Below are 25794 nucleotides of genomic sequence, written 5' to 3' on the forward strand. Positions count from 1 at the left end.
TCTCGGCTCACTGCAACCTCCGCCTCCCAGGTTCAAGCGATTCTCCTGCCTCAGCCTCTGGGATTACAGGCACATGCCACCACGCCCAGCTAATTTTTGTATTTTTAGTAGAGACGGGGTTTCACCATGTTGGCCAGGCTGGTCTCAAGCTCCTGACCTTGTGATCCACCCACCTCGGCCTCCCAAACTGCTGGGATTACAGGCGTGAGCCACTGCACCCAGCCAAAACTGATTCTTTTAAGAACAGAACCACTTTTGCCACTGCAGGCACAGGTGTACGCTTTGCTCACTGCACAATCACACAGATATATACTAATAGTTCTTATTTGTCTTGTTATTCTCACAAAAATGATTTTCAGAAACAGCAGACCTGAACTCAGAGGTTAGAATATTTTCATAACACCTTTTGGGTTATCTGAACGTTCATGCCAGCAAAGAAAGAGAACAGAGGAGAATGAGAGCTGCCAAGGCACGGGCTTTGTTAGGTAAGTTTCAGGTTTTTATATTTTTCCAAAAAACTTCACCTGCTTTACATAAATAAAATGGTTAAGACCAATCAATATTTCCTGGAAATGCTGCTCTGGTGCTCAGGGTCTCTTTAGCCTGATATTTCTATCACCTTATCCTGTGGCAACAAAGGTCCAGTTAGACTGTTTATTAGCAGAGTATTAGTATTACCCACTCAATTTAAAGGCCATTTTCAGAACCAGAAAAAGAAACATTTGACTTTGGATCTTGACAGTTAAATCTAGCTTACAAAATATCTGCTACAGAATGCAGAGAATATAACTCGCTGCTAAATGTTTTATATAACCTTAAAATTTTTAATGCCATGTGTCTTTCTGATTTAGGTAACTCGCTTCTATAATTTTTTTTTAAGGCAAAGCAAAAAAAAGGTGTAGTCAGAAAAGCAAGTGTTTACATAATGCATATATTAAATGTTTAATAAGCAAATTTCACAAAAGATTAATCTCTTTCACCTTCACAAAGCCTATGTTAGGATTAGTATATTGAAACTACAGCAGAGAGAAAGATGTGAAAATACAATGTAGTTTTAAGAGTGATACAAATGTAAGTAATGAAAACAGTAGTAACACAGCCATACAAGTCAGCACATTAGATTCTTTGATCAATCAAAGAAAACATATTTTCACTTTCTGAAATAGAGTGTAGATATCATCCTATTTTGTTTTGGCAGTGAGGACATTGCTATATTTTAGATTAACATTTTAAAATCTTTTCTAGAAAAATAAGAATAAGAATATCTTCCTGGCAAAATTACAGAAGGATCTAATGTAGCCTGAGATAATTTATCTATTCATTTACTCAGATGTTACCCCTCTTGATATTACAAAACACCACAGCAAAAAAAAGTCTGTACACTGTCTCACTACTTTATTTAGAAAAGGAGATTAATTATAAATGCAGGGCTTTTCTCTCAACACAATATATTCTTTCAAAGAGCAAAGGAAAGGTTACATGCGGTAGAAGTAGCAGCAGCTACTCAATAAACACTCAGTAAGTATTAGTTACGGTCCTAAGCACTAAGCAAGTGGAGGAAGGGTGGGCCACAGCTTCTCCTCCTTCCTCAACTCTTACCCCACCTTCCACATATCATCTCTCCCCATCTACTCAGACTGGGCGTCAGAGTGGCCCACCTGTCGAAACACCACCACATTGTGAGAAGAGGCAGGGATTGACTAGAGTTGAAGCAGATCCTTTTGTTTTCAAGTAAAATGCATTTAAACATAGACAAACAATGGTGGAAAGAACAAATGAATTAGAAGCCCGAAGACCTATCAGACCAGACCCTATTATCAACTTGCCATTATTTAATCTCTTTGAGGACCATTAGTATCCTCAAATGTAAATTGACTAGGATAGTGGAACTCTAGCGTTCTTTTTAAAAAATAAAATTATTTGATTCTAAGTCCTGAACCTGATAGCGAAAGAAATTTCTATACATAAACAGTACCTTTTGTCCACTCCCTCAATTGTTGCCTCGGCCACATAAGCACTGTATTCACAAGAGACTCCCTAATACTATTTTCACTTTAATTAGCAAGAAGCCACTAAAGGAAAAAATAAATTTTATGATCTTGGTAATCTTGGTTTTACTATTTTAATGTAATGATGCATGAGCCACTTCTTTGCTAAATGGAGAGGAAAATCTTCAATTATGGTTATTGAAATTAAAAAGGAACAATTGGCCAGGTGCGGTGGTTCATGCCTGTAATCCCAGCACTTTGGGAGGCCAAGGCGGGTGGATCACCTGAGGTCAGGAGTTCAAGACCAGCCTGACCAACATGGTGAAACCCCATCTCTATTAAAAATACAACAGTAGCTGAGCATGGTGGCATGTGCCTGTAATCCCAGCTACTCGGGAGGCTGAGGCAGGAGAATCACTTGAATCCAGTGGGTGGAGGTTGCAGCGAGCTGAGATCATGCCATTGCACTGCAGCCTGGGCAACAAGAATGAAACTCTGTCTCAAAAAAAAAAAAAAAAAAATTAAGATCCAGGCCTGGTACAGTGGCTCACGCCCATAATCCCAGCACTTTGGGAGGCTGAGGCAGGAGGATTGCTTGAGCCCAGGAGTTCATTTGAGATCAGCCTGGGACAGGCTGAGACAGAGCAAGACCCTGTCTCTTTAAAAAAAAAAAAAAAAAGTTTCAGTGTGCTATTCCCATCTTACAATGAAAATTTCCAGGAAAAAATGCAAACATCATGAAATGGAGCAAATAGAGTAATTATCTGTACATCATTCACATTTTGCAAAAGAAGCCTACGCTGAGAATGAGGAGCTTCCTTTTTGAAGAATAATGTACATATCTCTTTAGACACTGGATTATAATGTTAACCGTATAGGATGCTGATTATCCTATGAGGAGTTTCAGCAGATCACTGGAGACGCAGATATACCTTTCCTGATATCACAGCAAAGGGCTCTGATATAGGGACATAGTCTCAAAATGATTCAAAGCTACAAATTTTTCAGACTACATACTCAGTATTTTACCTATGTTTTCTTCCAGTAACTGATCTTCAGCTCCATATTACATTTCCATCTTTCAAATTGAGATGCCCTTTTTTGTAGTTATTGAAAATTAGTTCAACTCTTTACCAAATTTTTCTTAATCCAAATTCTTATAGATGAACAATTTCTAATTATTTAGACAGACTAAATAACAGAGAAGGAAGCAGGTGAGCATAGCTGATCCCTTTATCTTTTACGTTCATCCCAGCAAGCAGGGCATATTCTTTATAATTGCATATTGTAAGTATTATCTTTGACTGCTGTGGTTTGGATATAACATGTCCCCACCAAAATTCATGTTGAAATTTGATCACCAATGTGGAGGTGCTGGGAGGTGGGGTCTAGTGGGAGGTGTTTTGGTCATGGGGGCAAATCTATAGTGAAAGCCTTGGTAAAGTTCTCCTGCAATGAGTTCTCCCTCTGGTGAGACTGGATTAGTTCTCTCGGGACTAGATTCATTTCCACTGGAGTGGGTCGTTATGAAGTCAGGAGGCCCTCAGGTTTCCCCTGTTTGCGTGTGTCCACTTGCCCTGTGACATTCTCTGCCATGTTATGCAGCACACCGGCCCTCACCAGAGGCCTAGCAGATGCCAGAGCCATGCTTACTGTATAGCCCACAGAACCATGAACTAAATAAATCTCTTTTCTTTATAAATTACCCAGCCTCAGGTATTCTGAGGCTACAGTTACAGCAACACTAAATGGACTACGACAGTGGCTATTCCAAATTTTTAATATCACTCCTACTAATACAATTCAAATCTGTGTTGTAGAAAAACCAATAAAGTTTTTTTTTTTTGAAAGAGGTAATAAAATAGTTGACTCTACTCATGAAAAATTCTAGAAGGTTCATTCTAGACTTCAGTTATCCTCAAAGACAACTTCAAATCCTAGTATTATATGGTCCAGGCCCAGAAGAAATGGGATTACCCAATGCTATCACATTCAAGACTTCGGGATATTCCAGTGCTAGGGACTAAAATGGCTGGAACTGTTGTCAAATACCAAGAATCTGTCATGACCAAAACCAGTCAAAACAACAACAGCAAGAAAAGAAGCCATGCTGTTTTCTGACCCCAAACCAAAAACTGGCTCCACAGATTCTATTTCCCCAATATTAACACCAGTGACATCCAGCACTGTATCTGTAGCTTACATTCTTTCAAAATCTTAACATCTGCTTAACATTTTCACTATTCTCTTTCGGTGCAAGCATCTGTTTCTTCCTGTTCATCCTATTTCAGAAAGCATTCCCAGTATTTTTTTCCATAGCACATCCAGCCCAAGAAACCTCTGAATTTCCCCATCATATCTTGTTTTTCGATCCCAAAAAGTAGAAGTCCTGCTGCTCTAGAGGGCAGCCCTACAGATAAGAGGTCACAGCATTCTGTTCTGAAGTGTCACACGCAACACTGCAAACCAAGCACAATTACCTCTAGATAGATTATTGCAAAAACCACTTGTACCACAGGTGCACGAGGCCGATTTTAACTCCATCTGTGTTTGGGTGACAAATAAGGCTTGACAAAGGAAAAAGACAGGAATAAAAAAATGCCGATTTAAATTTTTAACAAGGGAAGTTTGCTTCTGCATGTCCAAACTAATTTCTCTTCATTTAACAAAATTAATTTTTCTCCATTTAATAAGTCTTCATATAAAACTATAACTTTCCAAAATCATATTAATAGATAAATAATACTCTACAAATCCTAAAATACTCAAATTCTCACACAATTAGTTCCATTTTCATTGGTGTAGGAATTTCTACTTTGTATATGGTGCACTCGAATTTTGAAAGCACATCCTTTCATAGTTCTTCCCCTGTCAAAACCTTACAGTTACTGAATGTCTTTTACAAACCTATAGCTGTGTTACATTCTTGACAGAACAACAACAACAAAGCTTATAAAGATCATAGTTTAAGTTTACAGTTCAAATCTAGAAAGAAAATTAAAACTTTAGCTATATTAAAATTTAAGCCAACTTAGGTTGAACTAAGTACAGAAAATGAAATATGGGCAAAGGAATAATGAAACTCATTCATACTTGAGCATAACAAATCTTATGTTTTAGAAGGAGCATAAATAAGAACTCAGGACTTGGGGGAAATGAGTCACTTGTACTTCTGGCACAAGGAAAGGAACAATAGATATGAGTCAGTTAATGAGGAGAAGGAAACTTAATTGCTGCCTGGTATTTAGGGGCAACAATTTCGCTAGTAGGTCAAAAATTCAGGATTATAGACTAAAGCAGATTCTGCTATAGCTGGGCTTTATTAAAAACGTCTACCTTACCAAATTTTTACTTTTCCTAGATTTTTTATAAACATGTAGAAAAGTATTTTCTTAATTTTAGTGGCTGGGAGACCCCGGGCTTTCTGAGACATGCTGTATCAATCAATTTCTTGAGCATGTTTCTTATCAAGAGAATATAGGAAGAAAGCCGAAGACTCTGCTGTCTTACCTCCATGATGGGGTTGGAGGCCAAGACCTTTTCCTCCACATTGGCCTCACTGGCAGAACCACTCACAGTTGCAAAGTATCGCATGGCATACTTAGCTGAGACTGTTTTTCCTGCCCCAGACTCTCCACTTACGATGATGGACTGATTTCGTTCATCTCTGTAAAATAAAAAATAAAAAAAAAGTAACTGCCAGTGCTGCCTGTAGCAGGATTAATAATGGAACCTATGGTCTCTATGGAAGTAGGGGGCCAATTAATGGATTTTTTGGTCAATACTGGTGCTGATAACGCCAAGGTCGCAGGTTCAATCCCCATACCGGCCACCAGAAATATTGCAGGAATTTTTTTTTTTTTTTTTTTTTTTTAAGGAATCAGAGAGACAGATGGGGTTGAGGAGGATATTTATTATTTAGGTGCACCAGCCCAGTCGGATTAACATCCAAAGGACTGAGCCCTGAACAAAGAGTTAAGTTACCTTTTAAACATTTCATGGGGTCGGGGGGAGATCTGTGCAGGGGAAAGCATATTACAGAAGCGAGAAACAAAGACAGTTATTCAATTAATTGAGACATACATTACATCATTTCTTACTTTTCAAGAAAAAATATGTTTTATGACTTGGGTTTATCTGTCTAGTGACTTTGCAGCTGAACAGCTAGAGAAACAGGGTCTTCACAATGCCTGGGAAAGAAGGAGAGATAAGGCTCGCTAGCCAAAGAAAAACAGGCAGTTAATTTTTAAAGGACTCCAGCTCTTTCTCTTTCTGAGGGGGAATTGGGTTTTCTTACATACAACTGAGTTTCTGCTTACACATTCTTTAATTTCTTTTAATTCCTGTTTCACTACCCACTTGGGAATGTGATTAACATTATTTCTTCTCTGTTCTTTGTGATAAGGCACAGTGACTTTTGCTGGTTCATACATGCAACAATGTGGAAAGGAACATAAGAATGATATTTCCATTAGCCGGGCGCGGTGGCTCACGCCTGTAATCCCAGCACTTTGGGAGGCTGAGGCAGGTGGATCACCTGAGGTCAGGAGTTCGAGAACAGCCTGACCAACATGGAGAAACCCTGTCTCTACTAAAAATACAAAATTAGCTGGGGTGGTGGCACATGCCTGTAATCACAGCTACTGGGGAGGCTGAGGCAGGAGAATCGCTTGAACCTGGGAGGCGGAGGTTGTGGTGAGCCAAGATCGCGCCATCGCACTCCAGTCTGCGCAAAAAGAGCGAAACTCTGTCTCAAAAAAACAATAAAAAGAATATTTCCTAAAAATAATATCTACTTATAAATTAAAAAGTAACAGAGAAGAAGAAGATATCAAACATTAAATTAGAGAGCATCACAACTAAGGATGAATCTGCAATAGAGGGCCTCTGAATTCTTATGCATACAAATCTCAAACATATTATTTCATTACTAAAGAATTACTTCAATATCTTACAGTACTGTTGTCAACCACTTCAGGAGATACTCTTTGGAGCCACAGAAAAGAAATTTAAATTTATACTATTTAATTAAAGTTACAAAACCATTTAAAATATTTTAAATTATCTACCAGCTAACAATCCGCAAAATGGTGTCTCCTACAAACTCCAGTTCCTACTAAAGTATCCTCATCACTAGAGAAGAAATAGTCCATTTGCTGACTTGGCTTCATTCAACTATAAGTTAAGTAAGGTCACGATCTGTATCCTCATGTGGTTGATGGATGTTGTGGTTTGAATGTTCTCTCCAAAATTCATGTTGAAATTTCATTGCCAACATCATAAAATTGGGAGGTGGGGCCTTCAAGAGCTGATTAGGTCATGAGGCCCCTGCCCTCAGGAATGGATTAATGGCATGAATGTAGGAGTGAGTTAGTTATCATGGGAGTGGGCTCCTGATAAAAGGATGAGTTCAAGCTGATTTTCTCTCTGCCTCAAACGCTCATGTGCCCTCCTACTACTGAATGACCTTCACCAGATGCCAGCACTGTGCTCTTGGACTTTTCAGCCTCCAGAACAGTGAGTTAAATAAACTTTTGCTCTTTAGGAATCACCCAGTCTGTGGTATCCTGTTATAGCAGCAGAAACTGGACTAAGACAGTCATCTAATAGGAAAGACAGGCCAGTAATTCAAGATTGTAATACACGTGGTGGGGCAGTAAGAGGAAGAACAGGTTATCAGGGAAGGTTCCCTAGAGATGACAGCTGTACAAGGTCTACAAAAATGAGTAAGAGAAAGCAAACAAGGACTACAGAAGGCGGGAAGGGTACATTCCAGGCAAAGGGGATAGCATAAATGAAGGCTCCGAATCAGAAGTTTGGAAAGAACAGATCACTCAGTTTAGCTGGAAAATGAAGTAAAGACAGATTTATGATTTCTGGCTTGGCCAGTCCTTTCAAGGGCCTCCACAATGATCCTAAATAGGCTGGGTACTGGGTTCTTTGTAGTGGAGGTGAGCTCTTCTGACCTGTTTCCAGAAGCTCTAATGTGAACTAAAAGCCCTCACTTAAAAATACTGCTTCATTCATTCATTTAACAAACACATAATGAGTAGCCACAATGTGCTAATCACATTATGGAAATAAACGACTCTAGGGTCATAGTCAATTGAGAGAGACTAGAAAGGACACAGTTAAAACGCAGTTGGAAGTAACTGCTATAAAAAAGGTCTATCTAAGATACTATGAAAGTAGAAAGGAAGAGTATGGAACCAGCAGGAGATGTGAGGAACAGATGTCAGGAAAGCATTTCCAGAGAAGGTAATACCAGAATTGAGAGGGTAATACCAGAATTGACTCACATGATCATTAGGAGAAAACCACGTTCTGTGAGAATAAGGAAATGGGAGTTAAATTATGTAGAAGCACTTGAAACCCCAGGAAACAATTATTCAAGGATGAGCAAGGGAGAGAGAGAGAGAAAGAGAGAAAGAAAATGAGAGAGAGAGAGAGAGAGAGAGGCAAGGTTGGAGAGGATGTCTGTTAGACTTTATTTTCCTCTTATGGTCATAGGTGACCTTATATCTATTTGGTCTGTCGGGTCTCTCCTTATAGTTTTCATTTTATACAATATATATTATTTTATAGATTTTCCTTTTGAATTTTATCCTTTAAAATATGTAATCTCTCTAGTTTATCATGGTCATATCAAACACTATTCATATCTTCCAAGATCATCAACTTAAACTTAATAAACATACTTTCAATTACATCTATGGCATTAACACGGAAATTAAGTAATGCGTGCCTCAGACCTGAGTAATGCAGAACACGACTTAATATCTCCACCTATGTTGATGTTAACTCTCTGATAACCACCCATTGAGTGTTGTCATGTACCGTGATGAAGTGTACACGCACCTGCACCTAGGTCTAAATTTTTAGCTTATAAACAAACACGGCCATGTGAAACAAAATCTACAGCTTTACATTTTTGCAGGCAACCAATCTGTTTCTCCCTTTTTTTGATCCCTTGTTAAAAAGAAAAAATATTAAGTTAGTGCAATAAAATGCTTTCTTTCAAAACTGTGTTTTTACCGTGGTGTCTTAAAGATGTGGCTTCATTGAGACTTTAATCTCTCTCTTGTTAGAGAGATGCTAAGTTTTTCTATATTATCTCTCATCAAAATCAAGCTGCTCTGCTCTCTGTCTCTCTCTGATTCCTACTTTTAATTAATCTCAAAAAGAAAATGCTTAAACCCTAAAGTTAATACTAGACAATGAGTTTACAATTATAATATTAATTTTATTTTTGAAGCATAACTATTTACTATGAAAAAGGTTGCTGGCACTGTTGAATGCTGTGCTTTAGAGAGGCAGACAGACTCCCAGGAAATGAAAACAAGTGTTCCCTAGAGATACTTGCTGAGGTCACTCAGTTCCTGGTGAGAAGCTTGTCACATGGCTATCAGATCCCCTCAAATCAACCTGAGTTTTCTGTTCCATCAGTACACAGCCTATACACTATATAAAGATGCTATAGCAGAAATAGCCAATTATATTTGTTTATAACTTTTACACACTCTAGTGCTCTAATATGTACTGTATTTTATTCCTCCTGTAACCTTCTGGGGTAGAAAATATTCAGTAAGTCCCAAAGTAGTAGTTTAATGTTATGGTTTGAATGTGTTCCCCAAAGTTCATATGTTGCAAACTAAATCCTCAATGCAACAGTGTTGAGAGGTGAGACTTTAAAATGTCACTAGGCCAGGCATGGTGGCTCACGCCTGTAATTCCAGCACTTTGGGAAGCTGAGGCAGGAGGATCACTTGAGCCTAGGAATTTGAGACCAGCCTGGGCAACATAGTGAGATTCCATCTCTACAAAAAAGAAAAAATTAGCTGGGCATCATTGCACATGCCTGTAGTCCTAACTACTTGGGAGGCTGAGGTGGGAGGATCATTTGAGCCTCAGAGGTTGAGGCTGCAGTGAACCATGACTGTGCTACTACATCCTTGCCTGGGTGACATAGTGAGACCCTGTATTTAAAAAAAAAAAAAAAAAAAAAAGGTGACTAGGTCATGAGGGCTCTGCCCTCATGGATGGATTTATGCAGTCATAATGGAAGTGGGTTAGTGATTGCAGTAATGGCATCCTGATGAAAGAATGAGCTTGGCCCCCTTCCTGTCTCTGTCTTACATGCTCTTACCCTTCCACCTTCCACCATAAGATGATGCAGCAAGAAGGCCCTGAACTATAGATGTAGCCCATCAACCTTGCTCTTTCCTGCATCCAGAACAATGAGCCAAATAAATTTCTGTTCACTATAAATTACCCAGTCTGGTATTCTGGTATACTAGTATAAAACAGACTAAAGTACTCATAAAAATGGAGAATTCTAAAGAGAAATTATTTACTGTGAGCTGGGGTCATCTGAAAGTAAAACCTGAGTGGGATAATGAAGTATAAATATAAATTAGACAGATAAAAAAGCATGGAGCAAGATATTCTATGCTAAACAAAAGATGCAGAAATAGAACTATGCCATCTTAATGTGAGGGAACAGACCTGTTAGAATAAGGCCAGGTAGCTGAAAGTAAGAAAACTAAATGACAAAGAAGAAAGGCTTCAGAGTCTCAAAGCTGGATTCAAATTTCAGCTCTCAGATACCATTTATTAGCATATGGCCTGGACAAGTTACTTTCCTCACCTGTAAAGCAGTGGTGATCTGCTCCAGGGATGTAATGAGGATTACATGCCTTGCACCATGTTTGGTACATAGTAGACCTCTAAATATGGTAGCTATTTACTAATTTAAGTTAACCCACCTTTATATAACATATATAAAATTATCCTTATGAGGTACCATGTATTACTTGAAGCCTATTTGCATAAACAGGATACTTAGCATCACAGGGCAGCTGAGTCTCAGCTGAAACAGAAGAGATTTTATCATCTGCAATACTGTGCACTTGACCAGTGAACCTCTGCACAGTGGCGCACCCTGAGACCACATAACCAAATGATGGAAGGGGCCACCCTAAGGAAGGGCCTGGTAATAAATAAATTCAGAAATAATAAAACCAGATGAGAGGCTCAAGTCAATGAAAAGAGAAATGTAGACATAAGACCCCATAATGATGACAACTATGATGGTAAGAACAGATCATATTTGAATAGAACTTAGTATTTTTCGAAGGGCTTTTGTGTGTATCACCTAATATAATTTTCACCTCCAAAGTAAGCAGGAGAGACATGTTTTCCTCTTTGGAGGAAAGAGTAACACCAAGAGGTTAGATGGTTTGTCCGAGGCTGATGACTGGCATAGAGTAGAGCTGGGTTGTTACACCCCACATCTCTTGATTTCCAGGAGAAAGTCTACGCAATGCTTCTTCTGCTTTGTTACACAGCTACCTACAATGGTCTCCCCTCAACTAAAAAGAAAAATGTTTATGCATTAGTTCTCATCAAATATAAAGATAACAAATGCATACCACAGAAACCTATAAATGTAAAACTAGACCATCAGTGACACTGTTCCATTTTATAGATGATAAAATGGAGACTGAGGGAGACCAGATTTGAGCTTATATGGTCAGTTATTGGTAGATAGTGACTAGTACAGATGTCTTTTTCACTAGACCAAAGTTAATTGCATATGACTAACTTATTTCAAGCAAATTTAAATAAATGAAACTTAGTCAATAAAACTGATTTACACTATCACTCACAGTGGAGAGAAAACACAGCAAAAAAAATCAATCAGCACTACCTGGTTTTAAGGAAACAGCACAAAACAAAACAAAAACCCTAGTTCCAGCATGAGAAAAGACTGGCAAGAATGTCAAACAAGAATAAGAGAAAAAAATAGGTATGGCAGTCCACTGAGTTTTTCTCCATGGTAAGTCAACAAGGACAATGAAAATTAAAAGGCTATTCTAGGAAGGTATTTTATGAGGGCATTGTACTCTCTAAGGAGCATGTTTAAAAAGAAGCCATGAGTCAAGGATCCTGCTCAAGGATCCTGGTTATTGCTGATGTCACTGGACATACATCTGCTTGGAAAGAATCCCTAGTATGAGTTTTGTTTTTACGATAGATGTCAAAAACATCTTTTCAACCTTAAAGATCTAAATTAGAACTCTGCTCCTTTCCCCCTACTCCCCACCCCACAACACACACAACCTGCTCTTCCTGCCAGGTGCTCAGTTCAAATCCTTACTGCCATCTTTAACTCCTCTTTTTCTCAAATAACCCCACATAAGCAAGCCTTTGGCGGTTCCATCTTAAAAATATACCCAGAATTTATCTGCGTTTTACCATCTCCACTAATTAAATGATCATCTCTTGCATGGATCAAGGCAATAACCTCCCAACTAGTCTCCTGGCTTCTAACCTTGCTCCAGCACAGTATGTTCTTTAATTTTTTTGTAACTTTACTTTTTTGCTTTTGTTTTTGTAGATAAGGTCTTGCTCTGTCACCCAGGCTGGAGTGCAGTGGCGCCATCTTGGCTCACTGCAGCCTTCAACTCCCGGGCTCAAAGGATCCTCTCACCTCAGACCTCTGAGTAGCTGGGAGTAAAGGCACATGCCACCATGCCTGGCTAATTTTTGTATTTTGTTTGTAAAGGCAGGGTCTCATTATGTTGCCCAGGCTGGAGTGTAGTAGCACAATCATAGATTACTGTAACCTTGAATTCCGAGGCTTAAGTGATCCGCCTACAGACGCGCGCCACCATGCCCAGCTAATACTTTTATTGTTAATCACACCTGACTTCATGGGGTAGGAATTCCTGTCTATTTAATTTGTATCCCCCATGCCCAGAACAGTGCCTGGTGTCTGGACAGTGTTCAATAAATCTCTATTAGATGAACGATGAATTGTACCTTCCCTGAAGACATGAGGGATCCCTAGAAATGATAGTAATGTGAAACACCAGGATTTGCATCTGGAAAGATGACATCTTTGTTTGACAAGAAAACAATGGCAAGAAATGATCCTGCAGCAGTTATTCCCTACTGTAAGCCTAAACAGATATAGTCTATTTAACTGTTGTGGCAGATGTTATGGGTACAGATCTATTTATATAAATGGTAAATATAATACCATATCTGATTGAGGCATATTTTAAAACTGTCTGAAAAAGAAAACCAAGCAAAAGGAAAAAAGACAACCTTCAGTTAAGAAATCACCTTGAGTGACTGAGTCACAACACATCATAATGAGAAGAAGAAATTACAGGAAACCAAGGTAAATCTAAAGGTAGAAAGCCATAAATATTTGTATAAACCTAATACTATCTGTGAATGACCAGTAACAAAGATGGTAAGAGCTATGCTTTTGTATTTAAGACTACTACTTTCCAGCCGGGCGCGGTGGCTCAAGCCTGTAATCCCAGCACTTTGGGAGGCCGAGACGGGCGGATCACGAGGTCAGGAGATCGAGACCATCCTGGCTAACACGGTGAAACCCCGTCTCTACTAAAAATACAAAAACTAGCTGGGCGAGGTGGCGGGCACCTGTAGTCCCAGCTACTCGGGAGGCTGAGGCAGGAGAATGGCGTAAACCCGGGAGGCGGAGCTTGCAGTGAGCTGAGATCTGGCCACTGCACTCCAGTCCGGGCGACAGAGCGAGACTCCGCCTCAAAAAAAAAAAAAAGACTACTACTTTCCAAAGAGTCATATAATTCTGTGAGCACTATACAATTTTCTGAGATTATTTTTAGAGTCTAGCCCTCCATGTGATTTTTTTCTCTGCCCAGTAGTTCTCAGGTTGTACTAAGTGGTGCTGAAACTGTACTGCAATGCTCTGATACTATACAAATCAGCTATTGGTAGATTTTTCCCTTATAGATGGAATTTTCTTAATTTTAAGCTTAAAAAATAATTTTTCTTAAGCTTTGAACACTAATTAGTATTTTATAGCAGAAGCTGGCATAATATGACATGTTTTATAGTGCTAACCTATGTTTAGTCATTTTATATTTAATACATTAATGTTTTATAATGTCAGACTAATTGAATTTGAAAACTGGTCTTCCTAGTTATGTGACTTTAGAAAAGTTACACAACTTCTCTGTGCTTCATTTTTCTCATTTGTAAAATGAAAATTAATAATAATACCAAATTCAGAAAGTTGCTATGAGAATAAAATTAGTTAATAAATGGAAAACAATTAAATAATGCCCTTCACAGAGCACATGTTAGCTGCTATTAGAAGTATCCACGTTAACATTATTTTATTATTAGAAGGGCATAATGATTTCTAGGGCTTTGTCACTGAAATAATTCTAAAATTCTGTCACATGCTGGACCAATCATGTATACTCTCCCTGGCTGGAGAGGAGAAAATAAAAACCTCTGCAGTATTAGTTTTCTTTCCACCTTATAAATTACTCGTGGATTTCCCATATTGTATTTATAACATGTTCTGCTTTATAGGCTGGAGAAATGAATTAAACTTAAGCTATTCTTCTACACACTCACAGTTTTATATTTTATTATGTTATTAAGAGCATAATCTAGTCTTGAAAGTAGCATTTTTCTCCCATTTTCCACCCTCAAAATTTTGGGGTTCCATGGTTAATATAAGAGACATTTTGCCAGGTGCGGTGGCTCACGCCTGTAATCCGATCACTTTGGGAGGCCAAGGCAGGTGGACCACGAGGTCAGGAGATCAAGACCATCCTGGCTAAAACGGTGAAACCCCATCTCTACTAAAAATACAAAAAATTAGCCGGGTGTGGTGGTAGGCGCCTGTAGTCCCAGCTATTCGGGAGGCTGAGGCAGGAGAATGGTGTGAACCTGGGGGGGCGGGGCTTGCAGTGAGCCAAGATCGCCACTGCACTCCAGCCTGAGCGACACAGCAAAACTCCGTCTCAAAAAAGAAAAAAAAAGAGAGAGACATTTTGCAGATGCTGTTCAGGATAACTGATGCCCTATCATATCATACTAACATTAAAATTCACACTTTCAGTTGGGCATGGTAGTGCATGCCTGCAGTACCAACTACTAAGAAGGCTGAAGAAGGAGGATCACTTGAACCCAGGAGTTCAAGTCCAGCCTGGGCAATATAGCAAGACCCCATCTTGAAAGAAAAAAATTTCACACTTTCCTTAAGATTTAATTCCCTAGGATTCAGAAAGATTTTTTTTTACAGCTCCTAGGCCTTTAAGTTCTGGTCTATTACTCATTCACTGATTGACATTGGGTAGGTCACTACACTAATCCCCTCATCTGTAAAACATAACATCTGCATCTGTCTTTTCCTAGTCACAGGATCATGATGAAATTTCAAAGGCAGTTTTTAAAAACTCTATGTCCCTTTATAAATGTGAGGGTTTTTTTTGTTTTTCTTGGGTTGGTTGGTTGTTTTTGAGATGCAGTCCTGCTCTGTGGCCCAGGCTGGAGTGCAGTGGCACAATCTTGGCTCACAGAAACCTCCATCTCCCAGGTTCAAGTGATTCTCCTGCCTCAGCCTCCCAAGTAGCTGGGATTACAGCTACTGTAATTTTAGTAATTTTTGCAATTTTTGCAATTTTAGTAAAGGCAGAGTTTCGTGATGTTGGCCAGGCTAGTCTCGAACTCCTGACCTCAGGTGATCCGCCCACCTTGGCCTCCCAAAGTGCTGGGATCACAGGCATGAGCCACCGTGCCTGGCCCACTTTATTATTTAATAATAATCCAAGCCACCTGAGACAAACTTGTCAAGACTGCTTATTTAGTAATTATTTACAAGGTTGCCATTCACTTTAAAATATATGTGACTCAGCAAGAAGAAATTATCATATCTAATAGCCATAAAATAACAATGAAAGCTTCTACCAACCGGGCCATTTGCTTGTAAGCTTCTTCAGCTACTGCAAAGATATGTGGATCCATATCACCCATGTTCTGACCACTGTATGCATTAATAATATCTTCTCCATAAATAGGCAGCTGTTCATAGGGATTTATAGCTACTAGGACTATACCTGGGAATAGGGTGGGGGACAAGAAAGAAAAAGAAGTCAATGATACCCTAATGGGCATATCAAACTTAGTAAAGTCAGACTCACAGTTAACACAATCCTTCATTTCAATTTAGTTAATATTAAACCAATAAATTGAGGATCAAAATGTATCATAGCCTTTGCCTCTGAACCCATTATACATAGTTCTGCCTAAAACACCATTTAAAAACTGGACTAGGGGGCTTAAAATAATGTGGCAATGTTATAAGAACTTTAAATATCTTCATATATTTAATTCAAAAATTCCACTTTACTTCTACAATTTGTCCAAATGAAATAATTAGAAATTCATGCAAAGAGGTCCCCCCCCCCCGCACAAAGATGTTTATCATAATGTTATCTGTAACAGTGAAAATGGAAACAAAATATTTAGGGCAAGGAGACTAGTTGAATGCATTCTGTTACATCCATATGATAGACTACTAAGCCACCACCAAAAATCATGTTTGTTTGTTTATTTTGAGACAGGGTCTCACCCTGTCACCCAAGCTGGAGAGCAGTGGTACTGTCTCGGCTTACTACAGCCTAGACCTCCCTGGCTTATGCAGTCCTCTCACTTCAGCCTCCCAGGTAGCTGGGACTATGGACATGCAATACCATGCCTGGCTAGTTTTTGTATTTTTTTGTAGAGACAAGATTTTGCCATGTTGCCCAGGCTTGAACTCCTGGGCTCAAGTGATCTGCCTGCCTCAGCCTCCCAAGGTGCTGGGATTACAGGGTGAGCCACAGCACCTGGTCCAAATCATGTTTTTGAAGGATATTAAATGTCATAGGAAAATATAATACAAAACTATATATAGACTGATTCCAATTTTATATCAGCTTATACCTCTCATGCATATAAAGAAAAAGGATGTAAGTCAATATTAATACTGGCTATTTTTCAGTGGTGAGTTACATATAATTGTTTTTCCTTTTTTATACTTTTCTGTATCTCCTAATAATTTTTCAGTAGGTATATATTAACTTAATGAAGTCATTCATTCAACAAATGTTTATTCAGCTCCAACTACGTGTAAAGTCTTTTCTAAATGCTGAATTTACGACAGTAAACAAAACAAAACAAAAAGGCTAATCTTTACCCTCATGGAACTTAAATGCTGGTGGGAAATTCAGACAATTAACAAGATAAGTAAGAAAATATATATATAGATACACAATCACAGATTAAATAGTAAGGAAAAGAAGGCAAAAAATAATGCAGGGAAGAAAGACAGTAAGGAGGGGTTTCTGGCTTGATAGGGTGGCCAGACAAGACTTCACTGAGAAGGTAACACATGTGCAAGGAAAAAAAATGGAAGAAAAATAAAAATTGAGAAAAAGAAATAGTTACCAGTAAAGGAAAGTTAGTATCAATGATATAAAGGATGTCAATTATTTTAAGAAGAAAAGGTGGGTGTTCCTGTCTAAAACAGGAGAGTAATGAAGAAATCATGAACACTGAGTTGGGTATACCACATGAATGAATGGAAATCCAGATATGAGCTTCAGAGGACAGAGTGATTAGTGAAAGAATGATAAGACGTCAGTGGAGAAAAAATAGCCAGAGGAAAGGGAGAAAATAAAAGATAAGAACAAACTGAGAAAGAGAGAAAAAAGAAGGAAAGCTGGAGAAGGGGGAAATGAACACAAACATACATGTGGAAGCTTTATTTCTTGGAGAGATAAAAATCACCATGAGCTGGGTGGCTGGCAGCTAACACCGCAATGAACAGAGGCCCAGGCAAGCAGGAGTGAGCAAGACGAATCACCAGAGTCAAGTTAGTTCTGCATGGCGAGTAACTGACCACAAGATAACACTAAATCTCTTGAACCTGCTCCAAAGATAAGTCCTTGGACATCTACTCTTCGTGTAGTAGTTTTTGGAAGAGAAGAAAATAACTGGTGAATTTGGCACTAAATCTGACATATGACTTCCGTGAGGGGAAAAATTTCCAAAAGACAGGCCCAGTCTTTTTTACTTTTAGCAAAATTATGTAAGCTCACAAGTGAGCTCACTCAGCATAAATGCAACTTGGCTAATAAATACTGGTAAATCTTTCAGATAATGCTCAAGTGATTTTGTCTCTTAGAGAAAATCCAACCACAGCCTGCTTTCCCCATGTACAATATTTCCATGGCTACATCCATTAGAGGAAAGAGTCCACAGTCTATTCAGAAAGCAAAGCATACTTACCACAATATGTATAAATAAGTTTGGAATCAATAAAGCGGACTCTGAGATTATGGAGCACAGCAGGCTCATGAAGATAGCTGAGGGCTGTGAGGTCATTTTCACCAACAAGTATGTCAGGATTTCGTAAATGAGGCAGCTCCTTGGTCTTTGGATCTAGACGGTATTCCAAATCCTGAAAATGCACAAGGCACAGAATCTAGATAAATTATGGCAATGACTATGAAAAAGAGCCATGAATTTTGCTCACTTCCTATTCCTGATTTGCTTCTCAGCTATCAAATGCATTATTTTCCTAGCACCTTCCAATATCGCAGCTCCTTGGTCTTTGGATCTAGACGGTATTCCAAATCCTGAAAATGCACAAGGCACAGAATCTAGATAAATTATGGCAACAACTATGAAAAAGAGCCATGAATTTTGCTCACTTCCTATTCCTGATTTGCTTCTCAGCTATCAAATGCATTATTTTCCTAGCACCTTCCAATATCACAGAAACTGGTGGAGATAGAAAACAGTATGAATTGTATTTTCATCAGACATACTAACTTGTATTAACAATTTTTGCTAATATAGTTTGAAAAGTTATAGCCTAGACCTTTTTCACCCACCTACGGAATCAGAAGTTTTAAATTTTTAAATACGTTTCTCTCCTCCATCCCCTTTTACCTATAAAAAAGTGGCAGAAAATATAAAAGAGTGGTCAAGAGCTTGACTCTAGGATCAGATTGACCTGGATTCAAATCCTAATACTAATACTTACTTTTTATGTGGTTTTGAATTACAGTATTTAACCCAAATCCCTCCTTTGTAAAATGAGCTAACAGGGTTGTAGTAAAATGTAAATGAGGCAAGTCTGGCATGTGGTAAGTACTTACGAACCCCTAAACCACGAGTCCCAAGAATCCCCTGAAATTATGTGCAACACTCTGTGTATGTGCACATGTGTGAAAAAGTACAAGAAAATTTTTTGAGGCAAGACAATTCATAGTTTTCATTAGATTTTTGTTTTGTTTTGCTTTTTTTCTGTGCATAAGCTGATTCATTCATCAGAGTTAGGCTGGGTGCGGTGGCTCACACCTGTAATTACAGTACTTTGGGAGGCCAAGGTGGGCAGATAAACTGAGGTCAGGAGTTCGAGACCAGCCTGGCCAACATGGTAAAACTCCGTCTTTATTAAAAATACAAAAATTGGCCACGTATGGTGGCTCATGCCTGTAATCCCAACACGTTGGGAGGCCAAGGTGTGTGAATCACCTGAGGTCAGGAGTTCGAAACCAACCTGGCCAACATGGTGAAACCCCATCTCTACTAAAAACATGAAAATTAGCCAGGCGTGCCAGGCCTGGTGGCTCACTCCTGTAATCCCAGCACTTTGGGAGGCCGAGGCGGGTGGATCACGAGGTCAGGAGATCGAGACCATCCTGGCTAACACGGAGAAACCCCATCTCTACTAAAAATACAAAAAATTAGCCAGGCATAGTGGCGGGAGCCTGTAGTCCCAGCTACTTGGGAGGCTGAGGCAGGAGAACGGCATGAACCCAGGAGGTGGAACTCGCAGTGAGCTGAGATTGCACCACTGCATTCCAGCCTGGGTGACAAAGCGAGACTCCATCTCAAAAAAAAAAAAAAATTAGCCAGGCATGGTGGTGGGCACCTATAATTCCAGCTACTTGGGAGGCTGAGGCAGGAGAATCACTTGAACCCTGGAGGCGAAGGTTCCAGTGAGCCAAGATCACGCTGCTGCACTCTAGTCTGGGTGACAGAGCAAGACTCCATCTCAACAAAAACAAAACCAAAACAAAACAAAACAAAAATGACATTTTAATGGGGTTCCTGGTCCCAAAAGTTAACAAGCACTATTCACTTAATTTTTAATAGAGATGGGGTCTCACTATGTTGCCCAGGCTGATCTTGAACTCCTGGGCTCAAGGGATCCTCCCACATTGGCCTCCCAAATGCTGGCATTACAGGTGTGAGTGACCACTACTAGCCATTACTCACTTTAAAGTCATGGGAATATGGCTTTATGGCACAACCAACCATGAATATTGTCACTTAACTATATATTAAGGGGCAAATAACACAGGATAAGTGAATAGGAATAAAAATTCAATTTAGTTGTAGGGAGTGACAAGGTTTTATAAAAAGCCAGTTTTGTTAATACTGAAAATATATACAGAGGTCAAATAGTCAAATCATATTTGAATGAATTATGCTAAAGGAGAGAAAAATTAACAATTTACCCCTTAGCATTTCTTGCTGCCTGCTTATCAGAGAATATCACCCTTGCCTGGGGCTGACTGGTCCTTGCATTGGCCCTGTAAATACACAATTGTCTGTTCTGGTGTTAGCCAGAAGACTCCAGAATGGCAGAAGGGCAACGCAGAGCTCTTTTCTCAGTCTTCATTACAGGGTGGGGTTGTGGCGAGTATGGAGAGGAGCTAAAATTGAAATATTAGAGAAGACACTAATTTGAAAGGTAGAGAAGACCTGTAACATCCTCACAGAAATTTCTTTCTTGGAGTTAGGCTTTCAATGAATATAATCTGCTTCTCTGGAATCAATGGACATCATTAAATAAATATACTCTCCTACTATTACAAAAGCCATGCTTTCTCTATTGTAATCTAGGACCCTAAGTGACTCTAGTTTCTAAAAAGAGAATGATTCTTGAATAGTTAGTGAATTTTATAGAGTTTATTCTTCTTGTTTGACCCCTGTCCCTATTCTTGCTTTTATTAAAGGTATGTATCATTCTATTTCTATATTTTTAAAAAATACTAAGGATTAATAAAATTAAACATAGACACTGTACTCTGGTTGGCAAATCTGCTTCTCATAGGGGTATGGATTAGCAATTCTGAAATAACTTTACATATGTAATGAATAAGTAATATATTAAAGATAACGAAAACCAAAGAGAGAAGTTATAGTATACATAATCAAAGGAAGAATAATAGCATGAATCTGGTGGCATTGGACTGGAGAAAAAAGGATCCCTATTAACTCACGGGTTTTACTTTTTAAAAGAAGGTCAAGGCTGGGTGCAGTGGCTCACGCCTGTAATCCCAGCACTTTGGGAGGCCAAGGTGGGTGGATCACTTGAGGTCAGGAGTTCGAGACCAGCCTGGTCAACATGGTAAAACCCTGTCTCTACTAAAAACACAGAAATTAGCCAGGCATGGTGGCACGTGCCTGTAATCCCACCTACTCAGGAAGCTGAGGCACAAGAATCATTTGAACCTGGGAGGGGAGGCGGAGGTCGCGGTGAGCAGAGATTGTAGACTCCATCTCAAAAAAAAAAAAAAGGTCAAGTGCGTAGCTAATGCCTTTAATCCCAGCACTTTGGGAGGATGAGGTAGAAGGACTGCTTGAGCCCAGCAGTTCAAGACCAGCCTGGGCAACACAGCAAGACATCCATCTCTAAAAACACATTATATATATATAATATGTATATACAAACACATACATACACATGTAAACATAAAGCAAGTATAGATGGTTGAGTATACATTAGTATAGTATGCATACATATTAGTATCTGTCTATCTATCCATGTATATATTTTTCTAGCTCTGTATGCTAAGAGGGCCTAGAAGTGGTGTCATCTCAATAGCAACGAGCACACCTAGTGCTCAGATCTTGGTTGTCAAATACTATCCTCCAATATAAGGTATCAGGGCTGGGAAAGGGGAAATACAGGGTAAGTGTCTTGGGGTACCAGGAGAAGTGCTATATCTTTAAAAAAAAAAAAAAAAAAGCCAGGCACAGTGGCTCATGCCTATAATCCCAGCACTTTAGGAGGCTGAGGTGGGAGGACTGCTTGAGCCAGGAGTTCCAGACTAGCCTGGGCAATGTATTGAGACTCCATCTCTACTAAAAAAATTTAAAAATTAGCCAGGCATGGTAGCTCATGCCTGTGGTTCTAGCCACTAGGGAGGCTGAGCTTGGGAGCCATGATCAAGCCACTGCACTCCAGCCTGGGTGACAGACTGAGATCCTGTCTCAAAAAAAATTAAAAAGGACAGGGACCTGTCAAAAAAGGCAAAGGACCCAATCTAAGAGAGATCTCAATGACCAAAGCTGGAACAATTTAACTGATAAAATAAGTAATGATAGTAATGAAGAATAGAAGAAATACCCATGAGTCCATAATAAATACATGATTAAATTAATAAATAAATGGGACAGAAGAAACAGTACTTCCTTCCCTATAGAATTCTAGTTAATAAGTATACAAGGAAGGAAAGAAATGGAGAATCACCACTAGAACACAACAATACTTGCTGCAGGCAAGACACAGTAATGAACACTGGGCAAATATTAGCAGACAAAGTTTAAGGAGAAGCAGGATATATGAGTGGCCTCAAAATATCTGCCCCAACACAGTGACATTCACTAATTACAAAGGGAAAACAGTAACTTTACAGTGGATAACATGGCAGACATCACCTTAAGCAACTGCTCATGACCAGTAATCTGCAAAACTCCAATGTAGTCAAATAGTATAAGCACTCATCTTAGAGTTATCTGTGTTCAAATCTCTCTTCAAATTCCAAAAGCCACTTCCTGGCTGTGTGACCTTGAGCAAAACTACCTAAGGTCTCTGAGGTTTGGCTTTCTTATTTGGAAAACAGTGATTATTTCACCTGCCAACCCATAGGGTTGGTGTGAAATTTAACATAAGAAAATCCACTCCAAAGTGCCGAACATTTTGCCTAACACAGAGCAGATGACCAATAAATGTTAAATAAGTTAATTCCCTAGTTTGGTATTCAATGCCCTCCTAATTGGCCGAATTCTTCCCTGCCTTCATCCCAACTAGTGTCTTCCCCTCAGTTTTGCTCTCCATGCTGCCACCAATGAGTCTTCTCTAAGACCTGGCAATATGCCTCTTTTTAAAAACACTACAAGCACTCCCCATAGCACACCAGTTTAAATGCAAGAGTTTTAGGATTAGATATGAATCTAAACCTGATAATCATAATAAATTCATAGGTCAAAATAAAAGCTTTTAAAAGTATCTGCTATTTTCACTAATCTATGCCATTAAAAATGCTATCAGGATAGAAAATTGAGTTTGCCATTTTTACTAATTTAGTAAGTAAAAATTCTAGGTAAGTTCAAAATTTAACTTCCATTGAGAGTTTACTTCACAGTAAACTTACTCTTTTGAACTCCCTTCACTTTATGCCAATGACGACAAATGAAAGTGAGATCTCACCTTTCCTTCCTCGAGGTGAAGTAGCAGGACTTTATCTCCTGGCTTATAATCTTTGAGCAGCTCTGCTGACTTCCAGACTTCCTCTGGATCAGGTATCCAAACCCTGGCAAACTAGAAGACAAAAAGAAAAAAATTTAAACTAGCAAATCAATTATTTTACTATAATATGCAAACATATAACTATTTATAATTAAACAATTTATGAAAAAAGAAATCTTGGCCAATATGAAATCTCCTTTTTTTTTTTTTTGAGACAGAGTTAAGCTCTTGTCACCCAGGCTGGAGTGCAGTGGCCCGATCTTAGCTCACAGCAACCTCCGAATCCTGGGTTCAAGCAATTCTCCTGCCTCAGCCTCCTGAGTAGCTGGAATTATAGGCACCTGCCACCACGCTCAGCTAATTTTTGTATTTTTAATAAAGACAGAGTTTCGCCATGTTGGCCAAGCTGGTCTCCAAACTCCTGACCTCAAGTGATCCACCCGCCTTGGCCTCCCAAAGTGCTAGGATTACAGATGTGAGCCACCATGCCCGGATGAAATTTACTTTTTAAATTAGTAAACAAAAAATATTTTAGCCCTCATAGCACCACCATTCCCAAATTATACAAAAAGTGTGTTCTGACAAAACAGTTATGATCAAAGCTTGACTTTGCTTTATACCGGAAATGCCACCTGAAAGTATAATTTTAGGTTAAAATGTACACATAAGATCTATTTTTGAAGCTATGGTGTTGTGGTTCTGACAGTTTCAATAGCTCAGACATCTTTTTATGGCTGAGTTTACAATATGGAATTTTTTTTTTTTCTTTTGAGACAGAGTCTCGCTCTGTTGCCCAGGCTGGAGTGCAGTGGCACAATCTTGGCTCAATGCCACCTCTGCCTCCCAGGTTCAAGCGATTCTCCTGCCTCAGCCTCACGAGTAGCTGGGACTACAGGCATGTGCCACTGTGCCCAGCTAACTTTTGTATTTTTAGTAGAGACGGGGTTTCACCGTGTTGGCCAAGCTGGTCTCGAACTCCTAACCTCATGATCCAAAGTGCTGGGATTACAGGCATGAGCCACCATGTCCAGCCCACAATTTGGATTTTTTATTGTAGTTTGCATCCTGTGCTCCGCAAAGCCTTAACGATTTCTCAGATATCCCTCAGGAGCCATCACAGTAGGAGAAGAGGAGAATAAAAATAACAAATTTTTAAAAACTGAAAAAACACTGTTGTTCAGCATTTTGCCTTCATTATTTTATAAAGATGAGTGGGAAATGGTAAAAATGGCACAGTCAGTCACTAATAAACTTAGCTCCTGCAGCCTCAACACCATGAAAAAGGCATGGTAATCATCAGGGATTCCTAAAGCAGCAAATATTTTGCCTCAACTAGACACTCTCTGGACATAAGCCAGAAGATTATGTGGTCAATTTTGAAGAAAAAGAACAAAATATACTAACATGCATAAATCTTTCAAATACCTCATTGAAGAAGTGTTTTATGTGCTTGGACTCTCTGGGAAGAAATTTCCCTTTAAAACACACATAACACTAAACCTAAATGCCCATTTTCATGAACAAATCACATATGAAAACAGGAATCCTAGATTCAGCCAGCAAAGGAAAGACATGATACAATCAATCATGGCTGGCATGGCCAGACTGAACCCAGTCTCTGGCCTGTATCTGTATCCTCAATTCATGTAAATTCACCTCTAGATTTCATTTTTAAGAATGATCAGGGTACTAATTTACTTGGAGCTTTGAGAAGGAACATCTGGATTTGAGTATGTTAAATGTGGGGCAACTTCCCAAAGAATTGTGATAATGTAATGACTATTCTAAGTACTGGGCACAAAGTTCTGGAAGCTTGTAACAAGGTCATTCCCAAGAACAAGAGAAATTTATATGACCCGGTGATGAACTTATAGATAAGAGAAAGCGAAAAGAAAGTGGGTGAACGAAAGTACAGGTAGATCTGAGATTCAAGATAATTTAAATTAAACGTCTCCTGTAAGAAAAACATTTCAGCAGGCCATGCCACTGTCCTGGATATTATGTTAACCTCTTCTTTTTTTTTTCTTTTTTTTGAGACGGAGTCTCACTTTGTCACCCAGGCTGGAGTGCAGTGGCGCAGTCTCGGCTTACTGCAACTTCCGCCTCCTGGGTTCAAGCGATTCTCTTGCCTCAGCCTCCCGAGTAGCTGGGACTATAGGCACATGCAACCACGCCCAGCTAATTTTTTTATATTTTTAGTAGAGACAGGGTTTCACCTGTTAGCCAAGATGGTCTCGATCTCCTGACCTCATGATCCGCCTGCCTTGGCCTCTCAAAGTGCTGGAATTACAGGCATGAGCCACCGTGCCCAGTCGATGTTAACCTCTTTCCTGACAAATATTTTCAAGCCTTCCTATTAGGAAGCTGCTGTGGTATATTGCCGTAGTTTCCAAACTACCAGATTTCATGGCTGGTAAA

At 39.2% G+C, this 25794-nt stretch overlaps 1 protein-coding gene across 4 annotated transcripts in view; it reads right to left on the minus strand.

The window, feature by feature from the left end:
* Positions 1 to 25794, minus strand: part of MYO5A (myosin VA) — a 223667-nt gene that overhangs the window by 115736 nt on the left and 82137 nt on the right. For all 4 annotated transcript variants that reach the window (XM_030930343.1, XM_030930344.1, XM_030930346.1 and 1 more), the window contains exons 2-5: positions 23338 to 23448; positions 18114 to 18285; positions 15754 to 15898; positions 5499 to 5655 (exon numbers count right to left, since the gene is read on the minus strand). In XM_030930343.1, coding sequence (XP_030786203.1) covers positions 5499 to 5655; positions 15754 to 15898; positions 18114 to 18285; positions 23338 to 23448 — 585 coding nt within the window. The remainder of the gene's footprint in view (positions 1 to 5498; positions 5656 to 15753; positions 15899 to 18113; positions 18286 to 23337; positions 23449 to 25794) is intronic.

The sequence above is a fragment of the Rhinopithecus roxellana genome, chromosome 5 (assembly GCF_007565055.1).
Source record: "Rhinopithecus roxellana isolate Shanxi Qingling chromosome 5, ASM756505v1, whole genome shotgun sequence".
NCBI lineage: Eukaryota > Metazoa > Chordata > Mammalia > Primates > Cercopithecidae > Rhinopithecus > Rhinopithecus roxellana.